Raw genomic sequence first — 24421 nt, forward strand, 5'->3', positions numbered from 1 at the left:
TCAACACGGAAGCGCTCAAGTGGTTAGCAACCCATCCACGGGGCCGAAACCGGGACCTAAGTCACCAAGAGCTTAGTCCTTTTTCCAAGGCCTCCCGTTGCTCACCAGCACACCTGAAGCCTAGCAGTTTAGCTAGTGGGATTTATGCTAAGCCGTTGCCCATACAACGGTCGAGTGGTTGTACGATGATGGAATTAGGCAGGATGACACATCAACTCGGTCCTTAGTTATGACAAGATGGATATCTCCCACTTTGCTCAACCACTGAGGTACGAGCCCAACAACCTGGCGTTCCACACAAGAAACACCCATCCATCTCATCCACCACCTCTCTTTACACCCGAAAACCCAACTCCTCAGTTAAGCATACTCACACATTATTTTTTGAGTAAACAAGTGTAGTCATGTTTGAATTTAGATAATGAGTTCCTAAGCATTCTAACAGTATTTATCATCTAAACAGAGCAACTCATATTTAGAGATAAATATGGGACACAAGGAATAATCATGACAATCAAGGGGTGGCTATCCAACCATGTCTTGCAATAAAATAATATGCATTTTATAAAACAGGCCACTAGGTTGTGTCTTAAAAAAAAACTGGGTATTAAATATGCATCAAAGGGTGAGATTGGACTTGCCGTTCTCAAAGCCTTCCGGGAGCTCCTGCTCGCGGTACTGGTCCTCGGGCTCAGGCTCGCGGTCGAACTCCTCCTCGCGCTCCTCCTCGGGTACTCCGCGATCTACGGCACACACAAACGAGCACACAATAAATAAAAAGGGAAAAGGATTTTACCCGATGAGCTCCGAACAGGAAACATGAACGGAAAATAGGTAGGCAGGGTATTTTCATGAAATTTTGATATGCCTCGGCGGAAATATATGAGAGGAGGCTGTGGTCGAATTTGGGGTGGATTGGAGGAAATTTGGCGCATGAAATGACGGGTTAACGGAGTATTAGGGGCTTTAATACGGGGTTTAGGACTGAACCGCGAGAGCAGGGGCCTATCTGTAATTATTTTTGGAATGGTGGGAGGACTTGTTCGCGAATCAGGGAAATTGGTGGGTTGGATCGCGAGGAGAGGGATTTACCCCTTCTTCTTCCTGGAGGAGGCAACAGAAGGTTGAGAGAAGAATGGCCGTCGGCGCTCTGGTGGTGGTGGTGGAGGGAGGCAAGGTGCTCATGGTGAGGTGTGGAGGTGAAGGCTCGGCTCCCCCCTTTTATAGGCGGCGCACGGGCGGGCGAGGGCCGAGGTAATGATGGCGGCCGGACTTTTAGCCGGTGGCGTGCCGGAGTGGTGGAGCTCGTGGATGGCGTGGCGGCGTGGTCGACGAGGCCACAGGGGCGGCGACCGGTGACCGGCGACACGACGCGACGCACCGAGCCAAGCACTAGACGCCAAGGCGCGAGCGGGCGTAGCACGGGCGACGTGACGCGGCGCGGCGCGGCGCCCGGCCCGGCGCGCGTGCGTGCCTCGGCGCGCGTGCCTGCGTGCGCCAGCGCCTGGCGCAAGTGGGGGGGTGCCAGGGAAGTAAAAGAAGAGAGAGAAGAAAAGGGAAAAGGGAGAGGAGGAAGAAAGAGAAGGAAAAAGGAGAAGGGAAAGAAAGGGGAGGAAAAAGAAAGAAGGAAGAGAAGGAGAGGGAAGGGAGGGGAAAAAGTTGGCGGAAATTGCGGGATTCGACTGCGCGCGGTGATAGACTTGACGGGCACGCGGTGAAAATTACGGGGAGCAGAAAAAGGGGAATTGACGAGCCGGGGCCAGGACGGCGGGTCCAATGGAAGGGAAAGGTTTTGACGGAGCTCGGCGGTCGGAAAAATTTTTTGAAAGTATTTTTAACAACTGATTTAACTGGGTGTATTTTACGGGCGTTACAAGATGGCACCGGACTCGGAGATGTAGCTCGCGCCGGAGTCCTTCATGCCGGATGAGCTCGCGCTGAAGTCGCAGGAGCCGGAGGAGGTCATCACGCCAGATTCGGAGATGGTGCTAGATTCCTTCCCGCCGGGCGCTTTTATATGCTCTCGCTGCGGTCTCGTCCACGCGGAATACAAACTCGGCGCCATGATTTACGCCGGCCTCGACGAGTTCGACCGCAAGCTTTTCATTCCCGATCTCAACAATGTCGTGATGGATGGCGATACTATCATGCTACCTACACACGTGCTCAAGATGGTCGACGAGAAGCACAAGCGCGAGCTAGCTGCTGGGAAGGACGACGCCAAAGCACCGGTAAGATAAATAGCTTTAGTTCTAAATAATTGTTACAACCATGCTCGTCTACTGATTAAGCTAACTAGCATCATTCTAATTGTTTGATGCAGAAAGAGTAGCCTCGGCTTCATCTAGCAAAGATGGTTCACAAGTGATAGAAGTTGGCAGCTGATCTTCTCTTTCTAATGTTTCTTTTTGCATGTGAGGTATCTTGAATTTGTTGCAACCTTTCACCTTCATAACTTCCATAAAAACACTTTGTAGTGTTAGAAACATTCTGCTAGCTTTGTGTATCAAATACTCCATGAATGCCTACAAAACAAGTGTGCAAGAAATGAGTCAATGAGAAAATTTGTTGTTGGAGAAACAATGAAACATGTGTGAACAATTTGATCAAATTACCTCTTGAACTGCTGGAACTAGAGCTTCTATTGTTTTTGCATTTTTCTTGTATTGAATTGCTTGAATAGCTGGAAAAAAAACCCAAGTCAAGAATGTTGAAATTTGGAGAATTAGGTGGTTGACAAATTAGGCGAATATCGAATCCTTCTTGCTTAGCAGCCTCATAAAAAACCGGATCATCCAATTTTAAATGGGAATGTGCATTGTCCTGTTGAATGAAAATTGGTGTACCCACATCTTCTCTTAGCCATTTGGCTCGAATGGCAGGCAACACTTTGTTGATCATGAATTCTCTAATCATGTCTCTTGTGATCGAAGTTATGGGCTTCATAACCAAGTCTCCACAGACACGACCGGTTCTTTGATTACCTCTCATAGCCGGTTCATAAGTAACAAGTGGAAAACAACCAATCCTACCATCAAAAATACAATTCCCATCCCTAAACCTTGGTTGAGCACAAACACACAAGAACATGAGTCTAGGGATGTAATTCTTGTTCTTACAAGTCTGATAGAGATCATCTTCTTCGGGTAGCAAATATTATTTTTCAGATTTTTGACAGATGTAGAACCATTTTTCATCAATGAATACAAAGTCTAACAAATCCTTAAACATTGGACCACCAAGCAAATCCCTCTTAATCATGTCAACACACCACTGCAACCTAGACTTCTTGTTAGCTTCAATGAGATATGGTATGATGCTACTAGAGTGGCGCCTAAGCAAACCTTTTTTCAAATACTTTTGAATCTTCCACTTGCTCGTGTTAAGTTTGGCACACACACATCCTCTATGGTCATTCTTTCCTTTAGAGGAATGTTGCGCAATGCTTCCAAATCAACAGATATTGCTTTACAACCAACTCTACCTTTCTTTAGACTACAAACCATAACCGAAATAGAGTTTGCAAGTTGAATTTTACCTCGCTTCCATAAACGCTAAACTGACCGTATGTGAACATCAAATTGATCAGCAACAATTTTAGTATCTTTCTTGCCCACTTTCCCATTCTTGCTTCTAGCCAACAAAGCTTGATAAACTTATTTTCGGAGCTCTTCAGACATTTGTTTCATCCTTCGGTGAGGTTCTTCAACGGGAGCCTCCACAGCATGTTCTACTTGTAAAAAAAAACAAACATACTCAATCCAACAATACAAGATGTGTGAAGTACTAAAAGCAAGGAAGCACTTAATCTTACCAGCAAGATTTTGTACAAAATCCAAATCAACCGCGCCAAACTCGTCTAGTGGCAAGTTCAAATCAAATCCTATCAAAAGGAAGAATGGAGTATGAATACGACTGAACATTAGTAAGGGCACAACAAACATGAAAGAAATGACACGTTACTGTTGCCATTTTCCACCGGCAAATCATCGAGCTCGTCGACATCCTCCACCTGCCGGAAGTCTTCGTCGAGCTCATCGGCATCCTCCACCTGCTGGAAGTCATCGTCGAGCTCATCGGCAGCCTCCACCCGCTGGCTGTCTTCATCTTCAACTGGAAGCTCGTTTAGATCAAATGGAATGGCCATGTGTGAGTGTGAGTGTGTGACGCTGGCTGTTTGTAGTTTGCACTGGTACAAGAAGCTGCATGGGGGCTTTAAATAGGAACCCAAGCGTCGCATGCCTAGAAAAAAAGAAACGCGACCAGCGTGCGTGCCTAGCAAAATTTCACGGCCAACTTGCGCGCGAGCAAAAAAAAGAGCACCTCACTACCGCGACTAGGAAAAGTTGAGCGCTAACGCGCCAACCTCGCACGCACGTCCGCTACAGGGCCATGCAAGCCTCCAACGTGCAGCAAAAAAAAAGTGCTCACGAGGACTCGAACCTTAGACCTCCAGTCTTGGCTGCCTCAGGAGACGCTGCAACAACCAATCGAGGTGAATTCTTTTCGTGTCCACGATACACCTGCAGCCCTATTTAATAAGGGCAAACAGGAAAAACTTCACCCTAATTAATCACTCCTTGGTATGCACAATCTTGTACTAAACGACATCTAAAAGCTATACGGAGGGAGTACAAGCCAACGTTGCAGCTCACCTTGTCATGACGCTTCAGGAAGTCTTGGTAGCTTTGCCCGCTGCGTAAGGGGTCTCAACGTCTAGAGGCTCCAGTGCCCGCTGATGATCCCATTGGTGGCTCCTTTGTTGTAGGTACCACCATAGAGCCATCATCACTGGGCTATGCAGATGAGCGGTGCGGTGCCCGTGTGCATGCGGGACTCGCTGGCGGTCTCACATGGGTCGTCAGAATCCAGTGAGATCCTGGGGTACCGGAAACAACGTACGTCGGCGATGATACTTTGCACCCTTCATCTTCTCGCCGCCGGTTCCACATCGTGGAATGCAATACACAGAGAGCGTATCTCGCTTTTGGCCACTGGTGGTCGAGGTAAGTTCCGGCAAGGATGAGGCTGATGGTAAGGGGCAAATGGATTCAGATAGTGATTCTATTTTTTGCGAGATGCTCTCTTGTCTGGTTTTTCGACTAAAGATTTGAGAAGGCTGGAAGCTTTGGCTACTGACATCGTGTCACCAAGTTTTGGTTCGGTGGATGTTGGTGCAGGTTAGGTTAAACATCCACGAACACTGGCAAGGAGAGTGGTGCATGCCGTGGTGGAGCGTAGATAGTCGGGGCTCAAACCATGGCGTGCTCCGCTGCCCAAGCAGAGATCATCACCGGGGTTGACACTTGGTGATGTAAGGGTGAATGACCTCTGGTCGGGAGAGTGTGACAAGGGTAGGCTGAGGCTGTTGGAGCTATCCGGGGCTGATAGTCAGGGTGCTGCGAACGCCGGCGAGCCTTTGGAAGTGGAAATGACGACGACGCAGCCAGTTCGGAGGAGGCTGAAGTTTGAATTTTAAGGGAACAATCGATTCGACTTCCTGGGTCCGGTTTGTGGGTTGGGAAAATGACCTTTGTTCGAGGTAGGGGCCCAGCAAACTTTCAGAGGGATGAGTGGTTTAGGGTTTCTTTTCATGAACGGAGGGAAACCCAAAGGTTTGGCATCCCGCAGCTCTTTTTCCAACATCCAAATGTCGTGCCCCTCCCACGAATTCCGCCGCTCTTTTCCCACTGCCCAAGAGTCATGCCCTTCCTACACATCTATCATGTGGAAGAACGAGGTGCCGTAAACCTGTGGAGAGATGCATCATGGAGCAGGTGGGTGGGGTGCGATGGATCCACGAGGTGGGCGTGGTGGCCGTGCGCCCTTTCCAAACCATCATCGGAGAGCATAAGGTGACAGCCATGCGCAAGGCTTGCAGTATGGTGCCAAGCAAGAGGAACGGGCTCATGGTGGAGGTGCTCACCATGCAGTTGGCGGAGACATGGAGAAGAGCCAGAATTTGGCGCGAAGCTACGACAGCAACAGCATTGGCCGAAGCTGTGGCGGGACGCGTTTAGGCAATGGTGCAAAGCGAGGGGCCTGTGGCTTCAAGGAATCGCACAACGGCCTTCATGGCTATGCTGGAGGATGGTGCAGTCGGTAGGAGTAGACAAGAGTGCAGGGTGCTGCACTGGAAGGGCGTGTTGGCTCTGAGAAAGTGCCAAACATGTACTCAAGGGCTGGTTCCTCAGCAAGGGAGAAGGGTACAGAGGGAGACAATACCCTGAAAAAGGAAAGTGGTGAAGATGGCTGAGGGATATGGGTACCCCACAGTCCCCACCGACCAGGATACTAGCCGGTCCTGATAAGTGGGCCCGCACGACCAAAACATGCGGGCCAAGGATGTGAAGATACTTGGAGCACAAGTCAAGGAGGTCGGACGATTCAAATCAGTCCGGATATTGCGGGATACTTGTTGTAATCCGACTCAGATTGCTTTTCATGTACCAACCAGCTAGGTTAGATTCAAACTGACTTGTAACCCTAGGTTGTCAGCCTATATAAAGCGGCCAAGGGCACTTCCCGAGGGCAATCCTATCCGAATTGTTCCATGCACCAGCGCAAAGCAATACAATCCAGCAAAACACAGGACATAGCGACTGACGAGCCAAGTTGTCGAGGGTGATTCCTTTCATAATGGAGGGGGCGTGTTTGATGAGAATGGCTCGGGGGTAACCTTTCGGTGAAAGTCTCCTTTCTGGTGGACCTTCTCTGGTTCCTGTCAGTTTATCTAGGTGGTCTTTTTTCTGCTCCTCCTCCATGGATATCTCGATGGTGGACCTTCGTCCGGGACTCCAATTCTCGACAAAGGTACGATCCCTCCTTGGAGCGCGCATTTCTGCCTCTTCATCCTCTGGGTCAAGTTTCTGGCTGCTTACAACTTTCACCAGATCAAAGATAAAGCTGTCAGTTGAGAATGTTAGCTTCTTATTGCAATCTGTCTTGGGAGGTTCAGCTAACCTTTTTCTAGTTTCTGAATTGGAGGATTGGATTTTTAAGTTTTGTGTCTCTTCCAAAGATGTTGGGTTACTTGTTTATCAATTGGGCATCTTTCAATGTGACATTTTCAAAGTGGCTTTTCATCTCTATAATGATCGGGGGATTCCTTTTGCAAGATCTGTCCTTTCCTCAGCTCAAGGAATTTGTTCAGACTAGACTACAGTGATTCCTAAGAAAGCAAGTTTTAGTGGCTACCCTCCTTTGACTGGATCAAATTTGATTCCAATCAGATCTTCTCCTGTGGGTTCATATGCCCGAAATAATCACAGAGGTCAGGACTCTGTGTTTAATCGATTGGGAAGGAATTGGATCAAGAAACCGCATCAAACAGCGAAGAACATGGATCCTTCTAGGATTTCAAATTCAAGTTCTCCCATTTCAGGAATTAATCTGGGGTTCAATTTGGGGCCATCAATATAGATTTCATCAGCAAATGTCAATGCAGGATTATCTCCTAATTTGGTGCTAGATTTAAATGCTGAGCTAAACTCTCAGATGGGCCAAAAATCATGTTCAAGGTGTTTTTCTAACAGGCACTCTCGGGCCTCATGTTCTTGGCCTGTAAGATGTGGCCTTTGTTTTAGGTTGGGCCATGTGGCTATTACTTGCAGATATCCTCCACGGTTCCCAGGCCTCTCCAAGGATATGCAGTTCACTACCTCAGTGCCTCAGGCCGATTGGGAAAATGTTTATGTTCACTCTTGGTTTAAATCCCCTCTGTCTATGGCGAGTGGACCTACTAATGAAAGACCGCCAGTAGTTGGATCCTTCCAACATCTGGGTCGGTCCTTACTGGGTGTTCTTCCCGTTGCCCCAGAAATAACAGTTTTTTGGCAACTTTGTCCCATAACCGCAGTCTCCAGTGCTGTCGCTCCAACTTCCATGCTTTCCTCACCGTCATCGCACTTGCCTTGTTCTTCTTTGCCACGAGAATCCAATCACGGCGATCTACCCCTTCCTGCTATAGTGCATCCGCAGTGCTGTGCCCGCCCTAACTGCCATATGCTTTACTTGGGTGATCCTGCATTGTGGCAGGCGGCATTTCCAGAGAATCCTCCTTTGTCTCCCATGGCGTATAGATTTGTGGATCCTACTCCATTCCTTCCTCGTGGTAGTCAGCGGCAGTTGGTGGGCTTCCGCAAACCAATGTCCAGGGTTATTCTCGGAGGTCCACAGAGGAATCAGAGTGATGTGGCTATAGCAACCATTGAGCCCCTTCCACAACAACTTGTATCATTTCAATCCATATGAGATTTGCTCGATGACTTTTTGAGGAATCGTTGTTGAATGGGTGTTCACTCTATCCAACCATGCCCCTATGGTCAAGCCTATGTTCAATTTCACTTTGTTCATGAAAAGGATTTCCTGATTGGAGGGGGGCCTCATGAGTATGGTCAATATAGAATCTCATTTTCTGATCACAACAAGTGTTGGAATAATAGACTTATAACAATGAACTGTGAAGTATGGATCATGATTCTAGGTTTTAATATTGATTATTGGACAAAGGCAGACTTAGAAAAGGCTGTTGCTGAGTTTGGTAGGCTTCTGGTCTGGGAAGAGGATCCTAACAGCCTTGCTAGAATCATTGCTAAAATAAGAGTGGTTGATCTCTCTGAAATACCTTGGTTTCTAGTCTGTTTAGAGGGCGAGGACTTTGAAGGCAACTCATGGACTGCCCAATGCGAAATTTTACAATATAGGATGTTAGGTGGGGGCCCTACTGATGAAGGCCAACCACCTGATGATGTGGAACCTACTCTCTTTAATTTTTTTGGCTATGGGCAACCTTCAGGAAATGCAGCAAATGCAGGAAATGTTAATCCCAATGCTGCTAATCAGTTAGCTAATCAAGAACCGGCTCCACAATGGGGTCTCTAGCCAGATGGGCCACATGCACAAGAAGATGGGCCTTTCATTGGTGCTCAGGTAGTCCATGAAGATCCAAATGTCCGCATTGTTCAGGCACTAGCTGCACCTAATCCTGTGAATAATGAACTTGCTGGTAATGGTCAGGGGGTAGATGTTGACAATCTTGGCATTGATCTGAACATAGACATTGGTGAAGATTTGGGGGGAATTGAAAACTTAGTGAAGCCAGATGAGGATATAGAGGGAGTAGCCAATGAGGAGGATAATAATTAGGTTATTGAGGGTTCAGACAACTCTGATAATGACCTTGCTCCAGTTCAACAGGTGGTGGAGCAGCCTGTACAAGTTGAAGTGTTTATCCCTCATGCTGATGGGCAACCTGTTCATATGGTGCAAGATGAAATAAATTAAAATGATCTCATGGGAGTTAATCATGATCAGGATATACAACTAGAAGAAGGAAATAATAATATCATGCAGTTGGGCTATGTAGAATTTATTTAGCCTAGCCAAGATCCAGTTTTTGCTCAAATGGAATCTTTTTGTCAGTCTAATATTAATCAGCCAAATGCTGAATTTTATAGGTAGTGGGCACGAAACTTTTCTTCAGGACCTGATGAACCCAAGGTAGAGGTACCCATTTCCTAGGCATCTTTCTTTATGGCTCAATTGATTAACCCCAGGAATTTTGTGTGGGCCAAGGAGTTTTTATCCTCAACAGCTTTGCAGTACCTTGAGTTTGATCAAGCTTTAAAATTCTCTATACCAAGGAAATGTCCTTACACCACAGCAACTGTTTGTTCTTCTTCCAAGTCTGCAAATAAATCAGTTGACAGCAAAGGTAAGGATATCTTGTTTGAAGGGATGGATAAATCACATATAGCCAGTTCCTCTGTTACCTCCTTTATTTCAGCAGATAATACTCAATGCCCTGTGATGCCTGCTATAGGCTCCCCCAACAGTACCTAGACTGGTTCTCCTGCTACGCCTGTTCAGGGACTACTTAAGAAGGTTACATCTTCCACTGGCCCCTGGTCTAAGTCGTTGCTTCAGTAGGCCAACATGATGGATAAGTTAACAAAAGATGCTGTAGGCAGTACTCTTTCTGATGAAGATCTTAGAAGAAGCAGGAGGACTGCTAATCACAACAAAGGATTCAAAGGTTCTGGATGTAAAGATAAAAATTGCATTGGGTGTTCGGTAAAGCCACCTTTCTTATTGTAGTCAGTGATTCGCAATCTGGGAGAAACCTTTTGTAAAATTGAATCTTCAAAGCTTTCAGTAGCTGCTGTGAACAAAAAGAAGAAGACTGTAGCCCCCCTGGTGGAAGGAAGCTGCTTAAGAAAAAAGCTGACAAGAACAATGAAGATGGTGATGTCACAAAAGATCAGAAAAAAAGCCCAAAAAGTAGTAGACTTGGAAGGGTGGCTAGGTGTTTTATTTTGTTAGTCATAAAGAAACTTAATATATTATGCTTTAGTGTTACGGACCTCTGTCCTTCTGGGAATGTTTTCCTTTTCTGTCTCTATACTGATGATGTCCATTCAGTACTATGGTTGTTAAACACCTTTTATGCATATTGATGAACTCTCCTCATAACAAAAGAGATTGGAAGATTTTGTGCTGGAATGTAAGGGGCATTAATTCTGACATATGCATATTGATGAACTCTCCTCATAACAAAAGAGATTGGAAGATTTTATGCTGGAATGTAAGGGGCATTAATTCTGACAAGAAATGGTATTCAGTTAAAGATAAAATCCCTGAAAGTAATTGTGACATCATATGCATCCAAGAAACAAAGAGAGAAGCTTTAGACTATTTATTCATCAAAAAGTTTTGTCCTTCATCTTTTGACAAGTTTGAGTTTTTGCCTTCGCAAGAGGCCTCTGGAGGGATTGCTATAGTCTGGAAATCATCTGTGTTCCATGGGGAGATGGTGTTCATGAACCAGTTTGCTATTTTAGTTAAGTTATCTTCCAACCTTACTGATTGGGAAGGGATTTTAACAAACATTTATGGACCTTGCACTGCGGATGGGAAAGTAGCCTTCATCCAATGGTTCAAACACATTCAAATGCCTGACGACTTCGACTGGTTGGTAGTGGGGGACTTCAACCTCATAAGAGATCCCTCAAATAGAAACAAGCCAGGTGGCAATTACAATGACATGTTCATGTTCAATGAGGCCATTAGCACTTTTGGTTTAGTGGAAATTCCTTTTAAATCCAAGCAATTCACCTGGTCAAACAAGCAACAATCACCTCTGTTAGAAAGGCTAGATTGGTTCTTTACCTCTAGCTCCTGGGTCCTCAGCCATCCAAACACAACAGCCTACCCATTGGTGATGGAAACTTCAGATCATTCCCATGCGTCATCAACATTGCTACAGATATCCCAAAGGGTAAGATTTTCATATTTGAAAATTATTGATTAGAACATGATCAGTTCATGAATGTAGTCTTGCATGGTTGGTCAGTCCCAGTTCAGGAAACTGACAAGGCAAAAATTATCACACAAAAGGTCAAGAATCTTAGAAGGGTCCTAAGAGCATGTCAATCTCAACTTTTGAACCTAAAGTCTCTTCTCTCAAATGTGAAGTTGTCTCTCTCTTTTATGGAACTAATTGAAGAATACAGGAACCTAACTCTGATGGAATGGAATTTTAAAGCTACTCTGTAGGAGAAGTTGCAAAGCCTTCTCAAACAACAGAACATCTACTGGAAACAAAGAGGATCAATTAAATGGGTAAAGTTTGGTGATGAATCAACAAAATTCTTTCACGCGAATGCAACCATTAAACATGGTAAAAGCTATATTAGATCTCTAGAGGACACAACTGGGACTCCTCAATATCATCATCAGGTGAAAGAGTTAATTCTATGGGAAGCATATAAAAAAAAGGCTGGGCACTTCTGAATATAACTCCATGTTTTTTGACCTTCAACAACTTCTGCATGAAGTTGAGAACCTGAATTATCTAGATGAACTTTTTTCACATGAAGAGATAGACTCTGTAATCAGTAATCTGCCAAATGATAAGGCCCCTGGTCCAGATGGGTTTAATACAGATTTCATAAAGAGGTGTTGGCCAATCATCAAGCAGGATTTCTATGCTCTTTGTGAGGATTTTCATTCTGGAAGTGTCTGCTTACGAAGCATAAATGGCTTGTATATCACTCTAATAGCCAAAGTTGAGGGCGCAGCAAAGGTATCAAACTACAAACCAATCTCCCTACTGAATACCTCTATGAAGCTTCTGACTAAACTATTGGCCAATAGACTGCAAAAAGTAATCCAGTCACTTATACATGCAAATCAATATGGCTTTATGAAGTCAAGGACCATTCAAGATTATCTCGCCTAGGCATTTGAATACCTCCATTTATGTCACAAATCCAGAAAGGAAATAGTCATTCTCAAGCTTGACTTCGAAAAAGCTTTTGACAAAATTGAGCACAAAGCTACGTTGTCAATCATGCAACAGAAAGGTTTTGGAGAAAAATGGATTCACTGGATGGAACAGATATTTGATTCAGATACATCTTCCATACTTTTGAATGGTGTTCCTGGGAAAAAGTTTACTTGTAAGAAAGGAGTTCGTCAAGGGGATCCACTTTCTCCCCTCTTATTTTTCTTAGGAGCTGATCTTCTACAATCTATTATTAATGTCTCAAAAGAACAAGGACATCTACATCTACCAATTCCTCTGGCATACAGTCAAGATTTCCCCATTTTACAGTATGCAGATGACACCTTAATAATCATGGAGGGCTGCCCCCAACCAGCTGCTGCACTTGAAACAGCTTCTTCAGAATTTTTCATTGTCCACTGGTCTCAAAGTTAACTTTTGTAAATCAATAATGGTGCCTATTAATATCACAGAGGATAGATTGCAGTTATTATCACAAACCTTTGGATGTGCTATTGGCAGCCTGCCTTTTACTTACCTAGGGTTACCTCTTGGTCTCACTAAGCCCAAGATTGAGGAGTTTCTGCCCATAGTAACTAGATGTGAGAGAAGATTGGTAACCACATCAAATTTTCTATCAGACGCAGGAAGACTTCAGTTAACAAATTCAATTTTACAGCTATGCCAATATTTCATATGTGCACTTTCTTGCTGCATAAGATAGTGTACAAGCAAGTGGACAAGTATAGAAAATGTTACCTTTGGAGAAAATCTGATATAAATAACAGAGAGCCACCAAAAGCAGCCTGGGAACTTGTTTGTTTGCCAAAGGAAGAGGGTGGCCTTCGTGTTTTAAACCTGAGGACTCAAAATGAAGCTCTTCTACTCAAATATCTCCACAAATTCTTTAACCGGGCAGATATTTCATGGGTTGATCTAATCTAGGAGAAATACTATGCTACTGGTAGGCTACCAGGACAAGTAAGAAAATGATCCTTTTGGTGGAAAGATGTTGTCAAGCTTCTGGACAAATTTAAGAGTTTAGCATCAGTAACAGTACATAATGGTGTAACATGTTTACTTTGGCATGACTTGTGGAACAATAAGGTTCCTGCACAAACTTACCCACACCTAGACTCCTTCACTAAAAAGGATGATATCTCTATCACGCAGGCTTATGTGCTGTCAGATTTGCATCAGCTTTTCAACCTGCCTCTAACAGCTCAAGCTATGGATCAGTTACTACAATTAGCTGCAGACTTGGATTCTGTCTCATTCAATGATGAGCAAGACTGTTAGACATATATCTGGGGTAACCCATACTTCTCTTCATCAAAAGCCTATCGCACACTTTCAGGACATCGCGAAGTTCACCTAGTTTTCAGGCGGCTTTGGAAATCTAAATGCCAGAGCAAGCACAAATTCTTTTTCTGGTTACTCCTCAACAACAGACTAAGTACAAGGAATGTACTCCGAAGAAAATATATGAATCTACCCTCTTACTCATGTGTCTTGTGCCCGCATAACAATGAGGAAACCTTGTTCCATCTCCTCCTAGAATGCCCTTTTGCCCAAGAATGTTGGATCAATATAAGCCTGTTTGCCAATTTATCAGATGAGCCTTACACCATCCTCAACAGCTTCAAAACTCAGCTTCAAGTTCAGTTTTTTATGGAAATCATAATTATCAGTAGTTGGTGTATTTGGATGGCAAGAAATGACTGGATATTCAGAGGAATCATTCCATTAGTTCAGGGTGCCATGTTGCGTTTCAAGATTGTTTTTACTCAGGTTATCCTTCGAGTAAATGAGGATTGGAAACAACCAATGTTGGAATGGCTAGAGCATACATTGTAATCTTTCTGGTTTTCTTCTTTCCCTTCTTTGTTTCTTGAAATGTACCTTTCAGACTGTCTCTTTGCTTTTTCCTCTTTTATTTAATATATATCCAGCAAGGGATCATCCCCTCCTGTTTCATAAAAAAAATACAGGACATAGGGTATTACTCTCCGGAGGTCCGAACCTGTCTAAACCTTCATGTTCTCGTGATTACCTTCGAGTTCTTGGTCTCGCAATCCTCCCTGCCTACAAATCTACCACTTGGGTAACCCCCTGGTGGACTGCCGAGCTACTAAATCTGACAATGGTGAAGCAGATACAGTGATGGAGGAGGCAGTAGGTGGTGAGGAAGAGGATGTAGATCATCCAAAGTCAAGCATTAGGTGTTCAAGGTGCACAAAGAAGGGATATATAGCAGCCAGATGCACTGCAGAGGTGTATTGTGTGATCTGCAATGGACACGGTCATGTGAACCACAGATGTCCGATGCTAAAACAACCTAAACCAGTGGCTCATACAGTGGGATATGTTGTTCATGGTTTGAGGTTTTATCACATCCCACATCCACTCTTGCCTAGGGTCAGGAAGGATTCAAAGTCAGCACTGATCACAGTTGTGGACGGGCAGCTAACAGAGGAGCAGGTGATAGGCCAATTACAAAGGATTTTCCCTGGAAAGTGGAGGTGGGAGCTTGTTGACCATGAGGGCAACACTTTCACAACCAAATTCCTCTCAAAGTCTGAGCTGCAAAGGGCTGTAGCTTTTGAAGGGGCAGATATTAAGGAAGCAGGAGTAGGTGTACAATTAAAATTCGATGTTTGGCACTAGAAGGAGGAAGGTTTTTTCTGCCCAAGGTTTGGGTGAGGGTGCGTAATCATATTTTGATTTCAGCTTCAATTCGTACTAAAATCAAATAAGATGAAATGGATAGAATGGGATAGATTGGCTTACCAGAACCGCTTGGCAGCCTAATCCGTGAGGACGACACGACCTGGCCGGGGTCTCACCATCAGCAGGCCGCCGGAATCTGACGCCATCGCCGGCGAGCCGCTACGGGTGAGGTAGGCGATTCAGGAGGGTGCTATCTTCGCGGAGGGAAAGGCGGCCGTCGGGTTGCCGCCAGGGCATCGCCGGGCCACCATGGTTCCAAGCGATGGGAGTCTCCCGCACACAGAGATCTAAGGTTGCAGTCTCGTACACACGCGGGGAGGAGGCCAGCTTCCCCGAGTACTAGCAGATCGGGTCACCATGGAAGCTGTGTCGGAGAGTGGCGAAGGGGCAGCGGAGGTCACCAGAGCTGCACGCCGCGCCGCTGTCATGGGGAGTGGCGCCTGCTTTTCGTGTCGGGGGAGAGAGGAGAGAAGAAATGAAATATCTGTCAGGTTTTCTGCGAGCGCGTGAGAAGGTGGGATGGTAAAATGGAGAAAATTTCGGGACGACTTGTTTGCCTAATTAATTTGTAAGTGAGCTCAGCTGAGTCGAGCCGCCTGATGCTTGTAGCCGGGCGGGGATGCGAATCGCAGAAGCGGGACAACGGGGCTGGTTATTCCATGACCAGTTATAGATAAATAACTCCATATATATATAGAGAGAGAGAGAGATATTAGATGAACGTAAGAAACAACGACTATGCCAGCATGTAATTGTTTAAGAGAGAGCTGGGTAATCAATCATCGGGTATCTTCCTTCCTTACCTACATAAGAAAATAAAAGTACTTTCTCCTCGCTGAGGTCGAAGAACAAAAGCAACCATCTCAAGGAGAGAAGACGCAAGGATCCTTGATGAAGCGCTCACGCGCCATGTTTCTATGTATTGACACCAGTTGGTGAGTCGTTATTCTTCAACCTCCCTTCTCTCATATAGTTGTCGTTCTATCACCCAGATATATAGTTGTGCAAGGTATTCAATTAAACTGTTTCCATCTGTGTGTGTGTTTGTTTTCGGATGCGGAGACATGGAGGCGCCAATCAGTGCTTCGCTGGGGGCCATAGGGTCACTGATCCGAAAGCTCGACTTGCTTCTTGAGTCTTCCGAAGAAGTCACCGGATGCAGGCCTCGATCTCACAAGGGGGCCAAGTACGGGATGCACCTCCTCAGAGACGACCTTGCAGAAATCAGCTCGTACCTTCAGGATCTGTCAGAGTTGGAGGATCCTCCGCTGATAGCCAAGTGCTGGATGAAAGAGGCGCGCGAGCTATCCTATGACATCGAGGATTACATTGACAGATTTGTGTTTTCTGGCCATGTTGCCAACATCAAGACTAGATGCCGCCGAATCAGCCATATTAAGATCGCTCGTCTTGTAGAGACGAACAAGAAGCTCATTCGACGCAAACGGGTTGCCGCCATGATCTCGGATTTCAGAATCTACACCCAGGAGGCGATTGAACGGCACAAGAGGTATGAGCTCGATTGTTCCAACTTCAGGCGCAGATTTGAGCCCGCGGGGCGGCTTCCAACAACATACGAAGAGGAGGCCGATATAATCATCCATTGCGGGATGAACAAGTTTATGGACTCGCTGAATAACGGCAGGGATGAGCAGCTCAAGGTGGTCTCAGTCGTGGGATCTGGAGGAATCGGAAAAACTACATTTGTTACAGTGCTGTACAAAAAACTCAAAGGACATTTTGATTGTGGAGCTTTCGTCCGCTTGACCCGAAAACCTGATATCAAGACAATGCTGCGTGACATCCTCACACAAGTTCAGCGGCAGCAGACCCACCATGACCATGGCGAGGATCCCGACCTTATTGGCAAAATCAGGGAACATCTACAACATAAAAGGTACTGTAAGCTTGCCCCCATGTATCTCCACGATTATGTTAGGTGATCCAAAAGTATTGTTTTATCTGTAAACGGGGTTTGCCCAGAAGTTAGTACCCAAACTTTGAGTCCAATCAAACAGCTAACCCAAATTTGGGACCCTTTTTAGATGAAAAGATATTCTAGTTCATTATAAGAAAATGATGGAGGTCCCAGGCTCCCAGCCTCTACATCATCCAGTTGTTCGTTCCACAAACTAAAGAACTTCATCATAGACTCCGTCTACAAGGAAGCAACACATCTATATCATCCAGCTGTTCGTTGTACAAACCAAAGAATTTCATCGTAGATTTCTACAAGGATGCAACACAGAAAACCTCTACAGTTAAGAGTTAGCAAACAATGTTCATTCATATCATAAATTTAATCTAATGCTTAACCTCCATCCAAAGTTGGTGTTAGTATATATCTATTGCCGCCATCTCCAAGAGTAAGCATGCCTGACATATTCTGTGTGTCGTCTCCTCCCTCTGTAGAAGTGAACCAAAACTTATCCAATATATACGCTCCCATGTATATAACCAATATTTTGTTTCCTGAGATTACTCCCAAAACCATTAACCACGTCTTAAACGTATCTTAGACACTAGCCCGGAAGTGATAAACCAAGAGCTATGTGAACTATTAGCTAGATAAACTTAGCACATTGCATTCTACAAAAAAGATGTATGGTTTCGTTACAACTACATAAACAATATATTTGATCTCCATGCCAAATTCTTTTGACAACAGGTTATATTTATATTAGTGAGTACAACCCTTCATCGGTGTTCTGTTTTCAGCCTGTTGTGGTTCACGTCTTCTGTTTGGTGGAATTAATCATACCTTGGTAGTTAGTCTCAGTGTTCCAAACATAGTTAATCCTTTTACACGAAACGATGATGAAAGTGTAAGAGAAGTCCTGCTTCCTTCTTAAATCAAAGCGGGGTCTGTCTGCACCTTCCCATCTTGTTTTTTTTTCACGTAGGAGTGGACCGTATGCATATTTTAGACAAGGGGTGTTATAACCACTGTAAAAACTCCTCATTTTCCTTTTATCGTAACTTTAATTTCTACATGTTGTTATCAGTCATGTCTGCAAGATTGATTGCGGGCCTATACATGGATTTAATTGAAAAGATGCTACTATTATGTAAAGACCAAACAAAATATTCATTTTCATCATTTAATAGGATGTGTTGGCTTCTTTTGTCAATTGTTCCCAGCCGTTAACTTTTATCCACCATGTGATTGTGATGCAGGTACACATTGTTACCATTGTTATCACCTAGGTGTGTATACGTACTATTTCTACCTAGGGTTGGTAAATCCATGAGAAAGTATTGAACACCCATGCCGAATTTGTGTCACAAACCCAAGGAGGCCGACACACCCACTAGAATCCCTAACTAACAGACTATCCTCGGACCTCGGTTCTCTACATGTTTTTAGGGGGGAAAAAGACAAATTCCAAACTATGCATAAGCATTTCATAAAAAAAAATGCATAAGCACCAAGGCACCCATCCCATATTTATTGTAGTGTTTATCAGCTCATATATATGCTAAGAAAAAGGGGAACAGAGGTAATAAATAAACAAAGGAAGCACTGTCTATTCTTATTTCTCTACGCGTTCTTGACAAAGAAGTTACTCAAACTAGCTGAATGAAAGATTTCCTTTGCTTCCTCATGCTGCAACAACATCCAGAACCACAGCCAATACGTTCCCCTAAACCCCAAGGTATTCTGCATAAATAAAGCACATTGTTTCCTTCTCAAAAAAATTATATCATTGGAGCAGCACCATATGGTCCAACAAGCAGCTGCTATCACCACTCAATTAATAATATATAACCGTGGGTATGCAAGTTCCTCCTGTTTCATAAAAAAAAGCAGCTGCTACCACCACTCAAGTAAGCCAACTCCCTAGCGTTCGAGAGATGGATCTTGGTGGTGTATCCACTAGTAATCTAAACCATTCTTCAAATTGGCCTAGCATGATTTTGATACAGAAACGACATTTTTTTTTAATTTCTGGTTCAATAGCCGGGTGCCTTCGGTCAAAATGACTCTACGCTAAAGGTACCACAGAAAAAAAAAAGAACACCTTCAGTGAAACTTTTTAGCTTCCAAATGAATTTATTGAGAGAAACTAGTGCCCTGGTACGGTCGCATGGAATAGACTAAGAATGGCAGTGCTTATGTAAGTCCCAAGTAAAAGTGTTATCATCCACTAAATGAAATTAGCTGTTTTAACTAGATGGTACCAATCGATGAGCTTGTTACCCACTAACGCTCTATAGAAAGAAATATTCAGTGACGTATGACTCGTTACATTTGCCACCATGACATGTCATGGAATATTTTTCATTAAGAAGAAAAGTTTGAACATGTACAACTAGGATACACGACCACGGGAAAAACTTGTTCAGGGATGCAAACCACAAACTGAAAAAGAAAACACCACTATATAAGGTATTCTAAGGTGCATCAACGAGCGGAGTTCCAGGAAGCCCGCCCGACCCTAAGTTCTCGCTTCCTCCAAAAACCACCGGCGCCGAGGCCACCGGCTATAGCGTCGTCCGCTCGTGCACCCGTCTGTTCCACTCCTTCCAAAGCGACCAGCCAAACTAGTGAATCAAAATCTTTCTGTTGAGTTTTAGCAACCCTCCTCCTTGCTTGGATCCACCATTCGGCGAAAGGAGCCTCGACTTATGGCACGAGCCATTGCATACCAAAGAACCTGAGGACACGAAACCATGTCTCATCGCTGTGTACACAGCCCGTAAGCAGGTGGTCCATCGTTTCGACCTCTTGGGTGCAAGCGCACATTCATCTTTGTCATGCAAACCATGTCGATGTAGCCAGTTAGAAGTCCAACAACGACTATCAAGCACAAGCCAACCAAAGAAATGACATTTTCCTGGCGCCTGCACTCGCCATAACATAGGGGAAGTTATTTTCATGGAGATTAATGATAATATTATATCAGCTCTCTACATATAATATTATTACCCTTTTATAGGATCACGATTTCAATCCAGTAACTAAATGGCGTGGCTTACGTAGCTAAATCAAATCAACTTATCTAGTATGAAACAAGAGAATCATCGACCCAAACATGATCGCCTTACTCCCCAACTATACCTTGCTAGAAGTCAATATCATCCAAAACAAAGTATGTCACTACAGTGCCTATCATTTTGGTGAATAAATCCATGGACATCACCTCCGATGCCTGCCATGCTTTTGTACCCCCTCTGTTCCTCCTTTTGCAATACCTCCCCTATGTTCTATGTTCTTGACATGCTTGTGACTTAAAAAATAACTTCCTTATTGCATTAATTATTGGCATGCAGGTATTTGATTATTATCGATGATCTATGGTCTGCATCGATATGGGATGTAATTAGTCATGCTTTCCCGGGTGGTGGAATGTGTAGCAGAATAATAGCAACTACCCAGATTGAAGATGTTGCATTAGCATGCTGTTGTTATCACTCAGATTATGTGTTCGAGATGAGACCTCTGGATGATGATCTCTCAAGAAAACTATTTTTCAATGGCCTTTTTTGCTCTGAAAGTGATTTTCCTCATAAAATGAAAGAAGTTTCGAACAAAATTATAAAAATATGTGGTGGTTCGCCACTAGCAACAACCATTATTGCTAGACTTTTAGCAAGCCATCCTGTGATGTTAATGGAGCAATGGACATACATATATGATTCACTAAGCTTCAATTTGAGGACATGTTCTACTTCAGAAGGGTTATTGAAACTAATAGTAAACTTCAGCTACAATAACCTGACTCACCATTTGAAGACATGCTTGCTCTATCTTAGTATGTATCCAGAGGGCTGCACGGTATGTAAGGATGATTTGGTGAAGCAATGGGTGGCTGAAGGTTTTATCGATGCAACCAGAGGGCGAGAGGTGAAGATTGCAGAAAGCTATTTCCATGAACTTATTGCTAGAAGATTCCTACAACCTGCAGATATTAGATACAACAGTGAGGTGGTGTCCTGTTCAGTTCATGACGTGGTACGTGATCTTGTAGTGCAGAAGTCTTTAGAAGAGAACTTCATTATGGTACTTGATTGTTATCGGAGGAATGTGTCACTTTCTGAAAAGGTTCATCGACTGTCTCTCCACTTTCCTCACGCAAAGTACGCAAGGACAAACATAAGATCGTCACAAGTTCGCTCGCTTGCTTACTTTGGATTATCTAAGTGCATGCCTTCTATGAGGGAGTTTAAGCTAATCCGTGTTCTAAACCTTGGATTATCTGGTCATGAAGATGGTGATGACACAATAGATCTTACTGGGATTTATGAATTGCTACAGTTGAGATATCTAAAGGTTGCAAGTGATGTCTGCATAGAACTACCAAAGCATATGCGAAGGTTACATTATTTGGAAACCCTTGATATCGGTACGAAAATCACACATGTTCCATGGGATATTATCCATTTACCATGCCTGCTGCACCTCCATCTGCCTTTCGAGACAAATCTGATGGATTGGATTAGCGCCATACCTGCCAGTGTGTGGAGCCATGGCAAGCTGACCAACCTGCAAAATCTTCACCTCACATGCTCTATACCGGTTCCTGACCATCTGCAGAGAAACATGGAAGCTCTGGGCTCTTTACTTGGAGGACATGGAAACCTCAAAACTCTAGCTCTCATTCTTGGCTCCGCTCATAAAAATTTTGTTCACAGTCCTTCAGAAGTAACATTTTCCTGGGATGAATTCGCACCTCTCCTTCTCGAGAGATTTGAATGGTCGCCGCACATTTTCACCTTTTCCAGAGTTCCCAAGTGGATGGGAAAGCTTGGCAACCTCCGCATTTTAAAGATTTCAGTAAGGGAACTTCTGAGGGACGGTGTTAATATTCTCGGAGATTTGTATGCTCTCACTGCTCTGTCTCTGTATTTGCATATGGCGCCCGTTAAGAGGATCGTCTTCGACAACAAGGCTGGATTCGCAGCTCTCAAGTACTTCAAGCTCATCTGCAGTACAGTACCATGTCTGAAATTTGAGATGTACACACTGCCTAATCTCAAGAGGCTCAAGCTAGGCTTCAGTGCCCACAGAGTGGATCAACATGGCACTACACCTATCAGCATCGAGCACTTGCCTGGCCTTGAAGAGATCTCTGCAAAAGTTTGGGATGCACGTTCCGATGCAGAGACTGCCTTGACGGCTGCCATTAGCAATCATCCAAGAAATCCCAGAATCAGAGTGCAGTTGGTGGATTGGAGCTTTTGTGGTGACGGAGTATGGTATATGGAGCCCCGGACTCTAGAAGAAGATGAGATCCTTGAGGACGACCTGGATGAAGAGTGTGTACTTCAATATGAGGACTCAAGGAACGATGAGAAGAAAGAAGATTATGTCAGGTATGAATTTTCCTTAATACAAAACGCAAATTTCATAAAACTACACCTACAAGCACGCTATTTTTGTGAAATTTTCTCACAAACATAGGCCACGCTAAACCTCGTGATGTACTTCACTATCTATCTTCAAACTGACACCAGGAATGGTGGCGACAAAAGGCGTCGGGAGGAAAACTGCAGCAACAATGTGAAAAGTCAGAATGTTTCTATTTCACCATCCATTATAGGAGAACGATCGGTACTGAACAGTTGTGAGCATTCTACTGTTTCATCATCATATGCTTCTAAAGCGGCTTGTGCCTTTCAAAAGATAACCAATGAATGCAAAGCCTCTGCATCTTCTTCAGGCATATCGTCAACTATGTTTCCTGTTTCTGGCATTTCTGAGGCAACTAGTCCCCAACAACGCAACAGTAAATTTAAAAAATGTCAGTTCCCAGGATGTATGAAAGGAGCAAGAGGGGCATCAGGGCGTTGCATAGCCCATGGTGGTGGTAGGCGTTGCCAGAAACCTGGTTGCCAGAAGGGCGCTGAAGGGAGGACGATCTATTGCAAGGCCCATGTTGGAGGCAGGAGATGCCAATTTCTTGGGTGTACAAAGAGTGCTGAAGGGCGCACAGACCACTGCATAGCTCATGGTGGTGGTCACCGCTGCAGTCATGAAGGTTGCTCCCGAGCTGCTCGCGGAAAATCTGGCTTGTGCATCAAGCATGGTGGTGGCAAAAGGTGTCAGAAGGAGAACTGCACCAAAAGTGCAGAAGGTCATTCTGGTCTCTGCATCGCCCATGGTGGTGGAAGGCGGGGTCAGTTTCCAGATGGCACAAAAGGTGCTCAGGGAAGCACAAAGTTCTGCAAGGCGCATGGTGGAGGAAAGCGCTGCACATTCTTGGGATGCACCAGAGGGGCTGAAGGTAGCACTGCATTTTGCAAGGGCCACGGCGGAGGCAAGCGCTGCGCCTTTCAGGGTGGCGGTGTGTGCCCAAAGAGTGTGCTTGGTGGCACTCAGTATTGTGTTGCCCATGGTGGTGGGAAAAGGTGTGCTATCTCTGGATGCACTATGAGTGCTCGAGGACGCACAGAGTACTGTGTGCGCCATGGAGGTGGCAAGAGATGCAAGTTCGAGGGCTGCGGCAAGAGTGCGCAAGGGAGCACCGATTTCTGTAAGGCTCATGGAGGAGGCAAACGATGCTCATGGGGCCAGGTGGACTCAAGCTCTGGTGCTGGCGCACAGCCATGCGATAGACTCGCTCGGGGCAAGTCTGGTCTCTGCTTATTTCACAGAGCTGTATCAAGCTCTGCACCAAAGGGCGGAGTTCAGTCTTTGACCGATACGTTTCCACAGGGCAGAGTCCATGGTAGGCTGTTGGCTTTGCTTTCGCGGGGCGGAAGCAGTACAAGCGCTGGTGGCTCAGAGAATTGTGCTTCAGGCAAGATGGCGTGGATGTGATGGTATCAGGTTCTCCAAGAAATTGGCTGCCTGCAGTTTTGATCAGTTCCCAGAGTTTGTGCTGTGGTGGATTGAGTCAGCCTTTCAGATTCCTCCAGTCGTGTTGCTCTTGCTCGGGTTTGATAGGATCTACCCCGGACGTGTACTATGAAAATAAGAGGGTAGTAGCTCTTAGAACATGGGGTTGATGTATTGTCTGTTATTGTAATTACTTGTTGCTGAAATGTTCTTTGTGTTTATGCAATTAATCAAGTACTCCCTCCGTTCCAAATTGTAAGTCATTCCAAGAATCTTGAAAAGTCAAAGTATCTCAAGTTTAACCAAATTTATATGATAATATAATAACATTTATGATGTTAACTAAGTATCATTAGATTCTTTATCAATTATATTTTCATAGTATATCTATTTGATGTCATAATCTTTATATTTTTCTCTATAATTTTGGTCAAACTTGAGATGCTTTGACTCTCCGAGATTCTTGGAATGACTTACAATTTGGGACGCAGGGAGTATTTTAGAAGTATTTTACTAACCATATTTGGACTAGATTTTACCATTGTGATTTTTTTTTTGCTTCGGTGAATAATTTGTGTTTTAGCTGCTTTTTCTGCTGCGAAGCTTTTATCCTGGGGCTTTGG

At 44.5% G+C, this 24421-nt stretch overlaps 1 protein-coding gene and 1 long non-coding RNA gene across 2 annotated transcripts; one reads left to right on the forward strand and one right to left on the reverse strand.

Moving 5' to 3' along the window:
• Window positions 1-1848: 1848 nt before the first annotated feature.
• LOC117854901 (uncharacterized) lies at window positions 1849-15815 on the reverse strand. Its single transcript, XR_004640391.2, has 7 exons — window positions 9774-15815; window positions 9607-9688; window positions 3964-9253; window positions 3815-3883; window positions 3539-3730; window positions 2616-2683; window positions 1849-2525 (listed from the first exon to the last, which is right to left on the reverse strand). It is a non-coding gene; the product is annotated as an uncharacterized lncRNA (long non-coding RNA).
• On the forward strand, window positions 15788-23927 carry LOC117854900 (disease resistance protein RGA5). The gene is made up of 4 exons (XM_034737164.2): window positions 15788-15951; window positions 16079-16913; window positions 20291-22333; window positions 22475-23927. The coding sequence occupies exons 2-4, from the start codon at window positions 16081-16083 to the stop codon at window positions 23778-23780; spliced, it is 4182 nt and encodes a 1393-aa protein (XP_034593055.1). The 5' UTR covers window positions 15788-15951; window positions 16079-16080; the 3' UTR covers window positions 23781-23927.
• The last annotated feature ends 494 nt before the right edge of the window (window positions 23928-24421 follow it).

Source organism: Setaria viridis, chromosome 5 (genome assembly GCF_005286985.2).
Source record: "Setaria viridis chromosome 5, Setaria_viridis_v4.0, whole genome shotgun sequence".
NCBI lineage: Eukaryota > Viridiplantae > Streptophyta > Magnoliopsida > Poales > Poaceae > Setaria > Setaria viridis.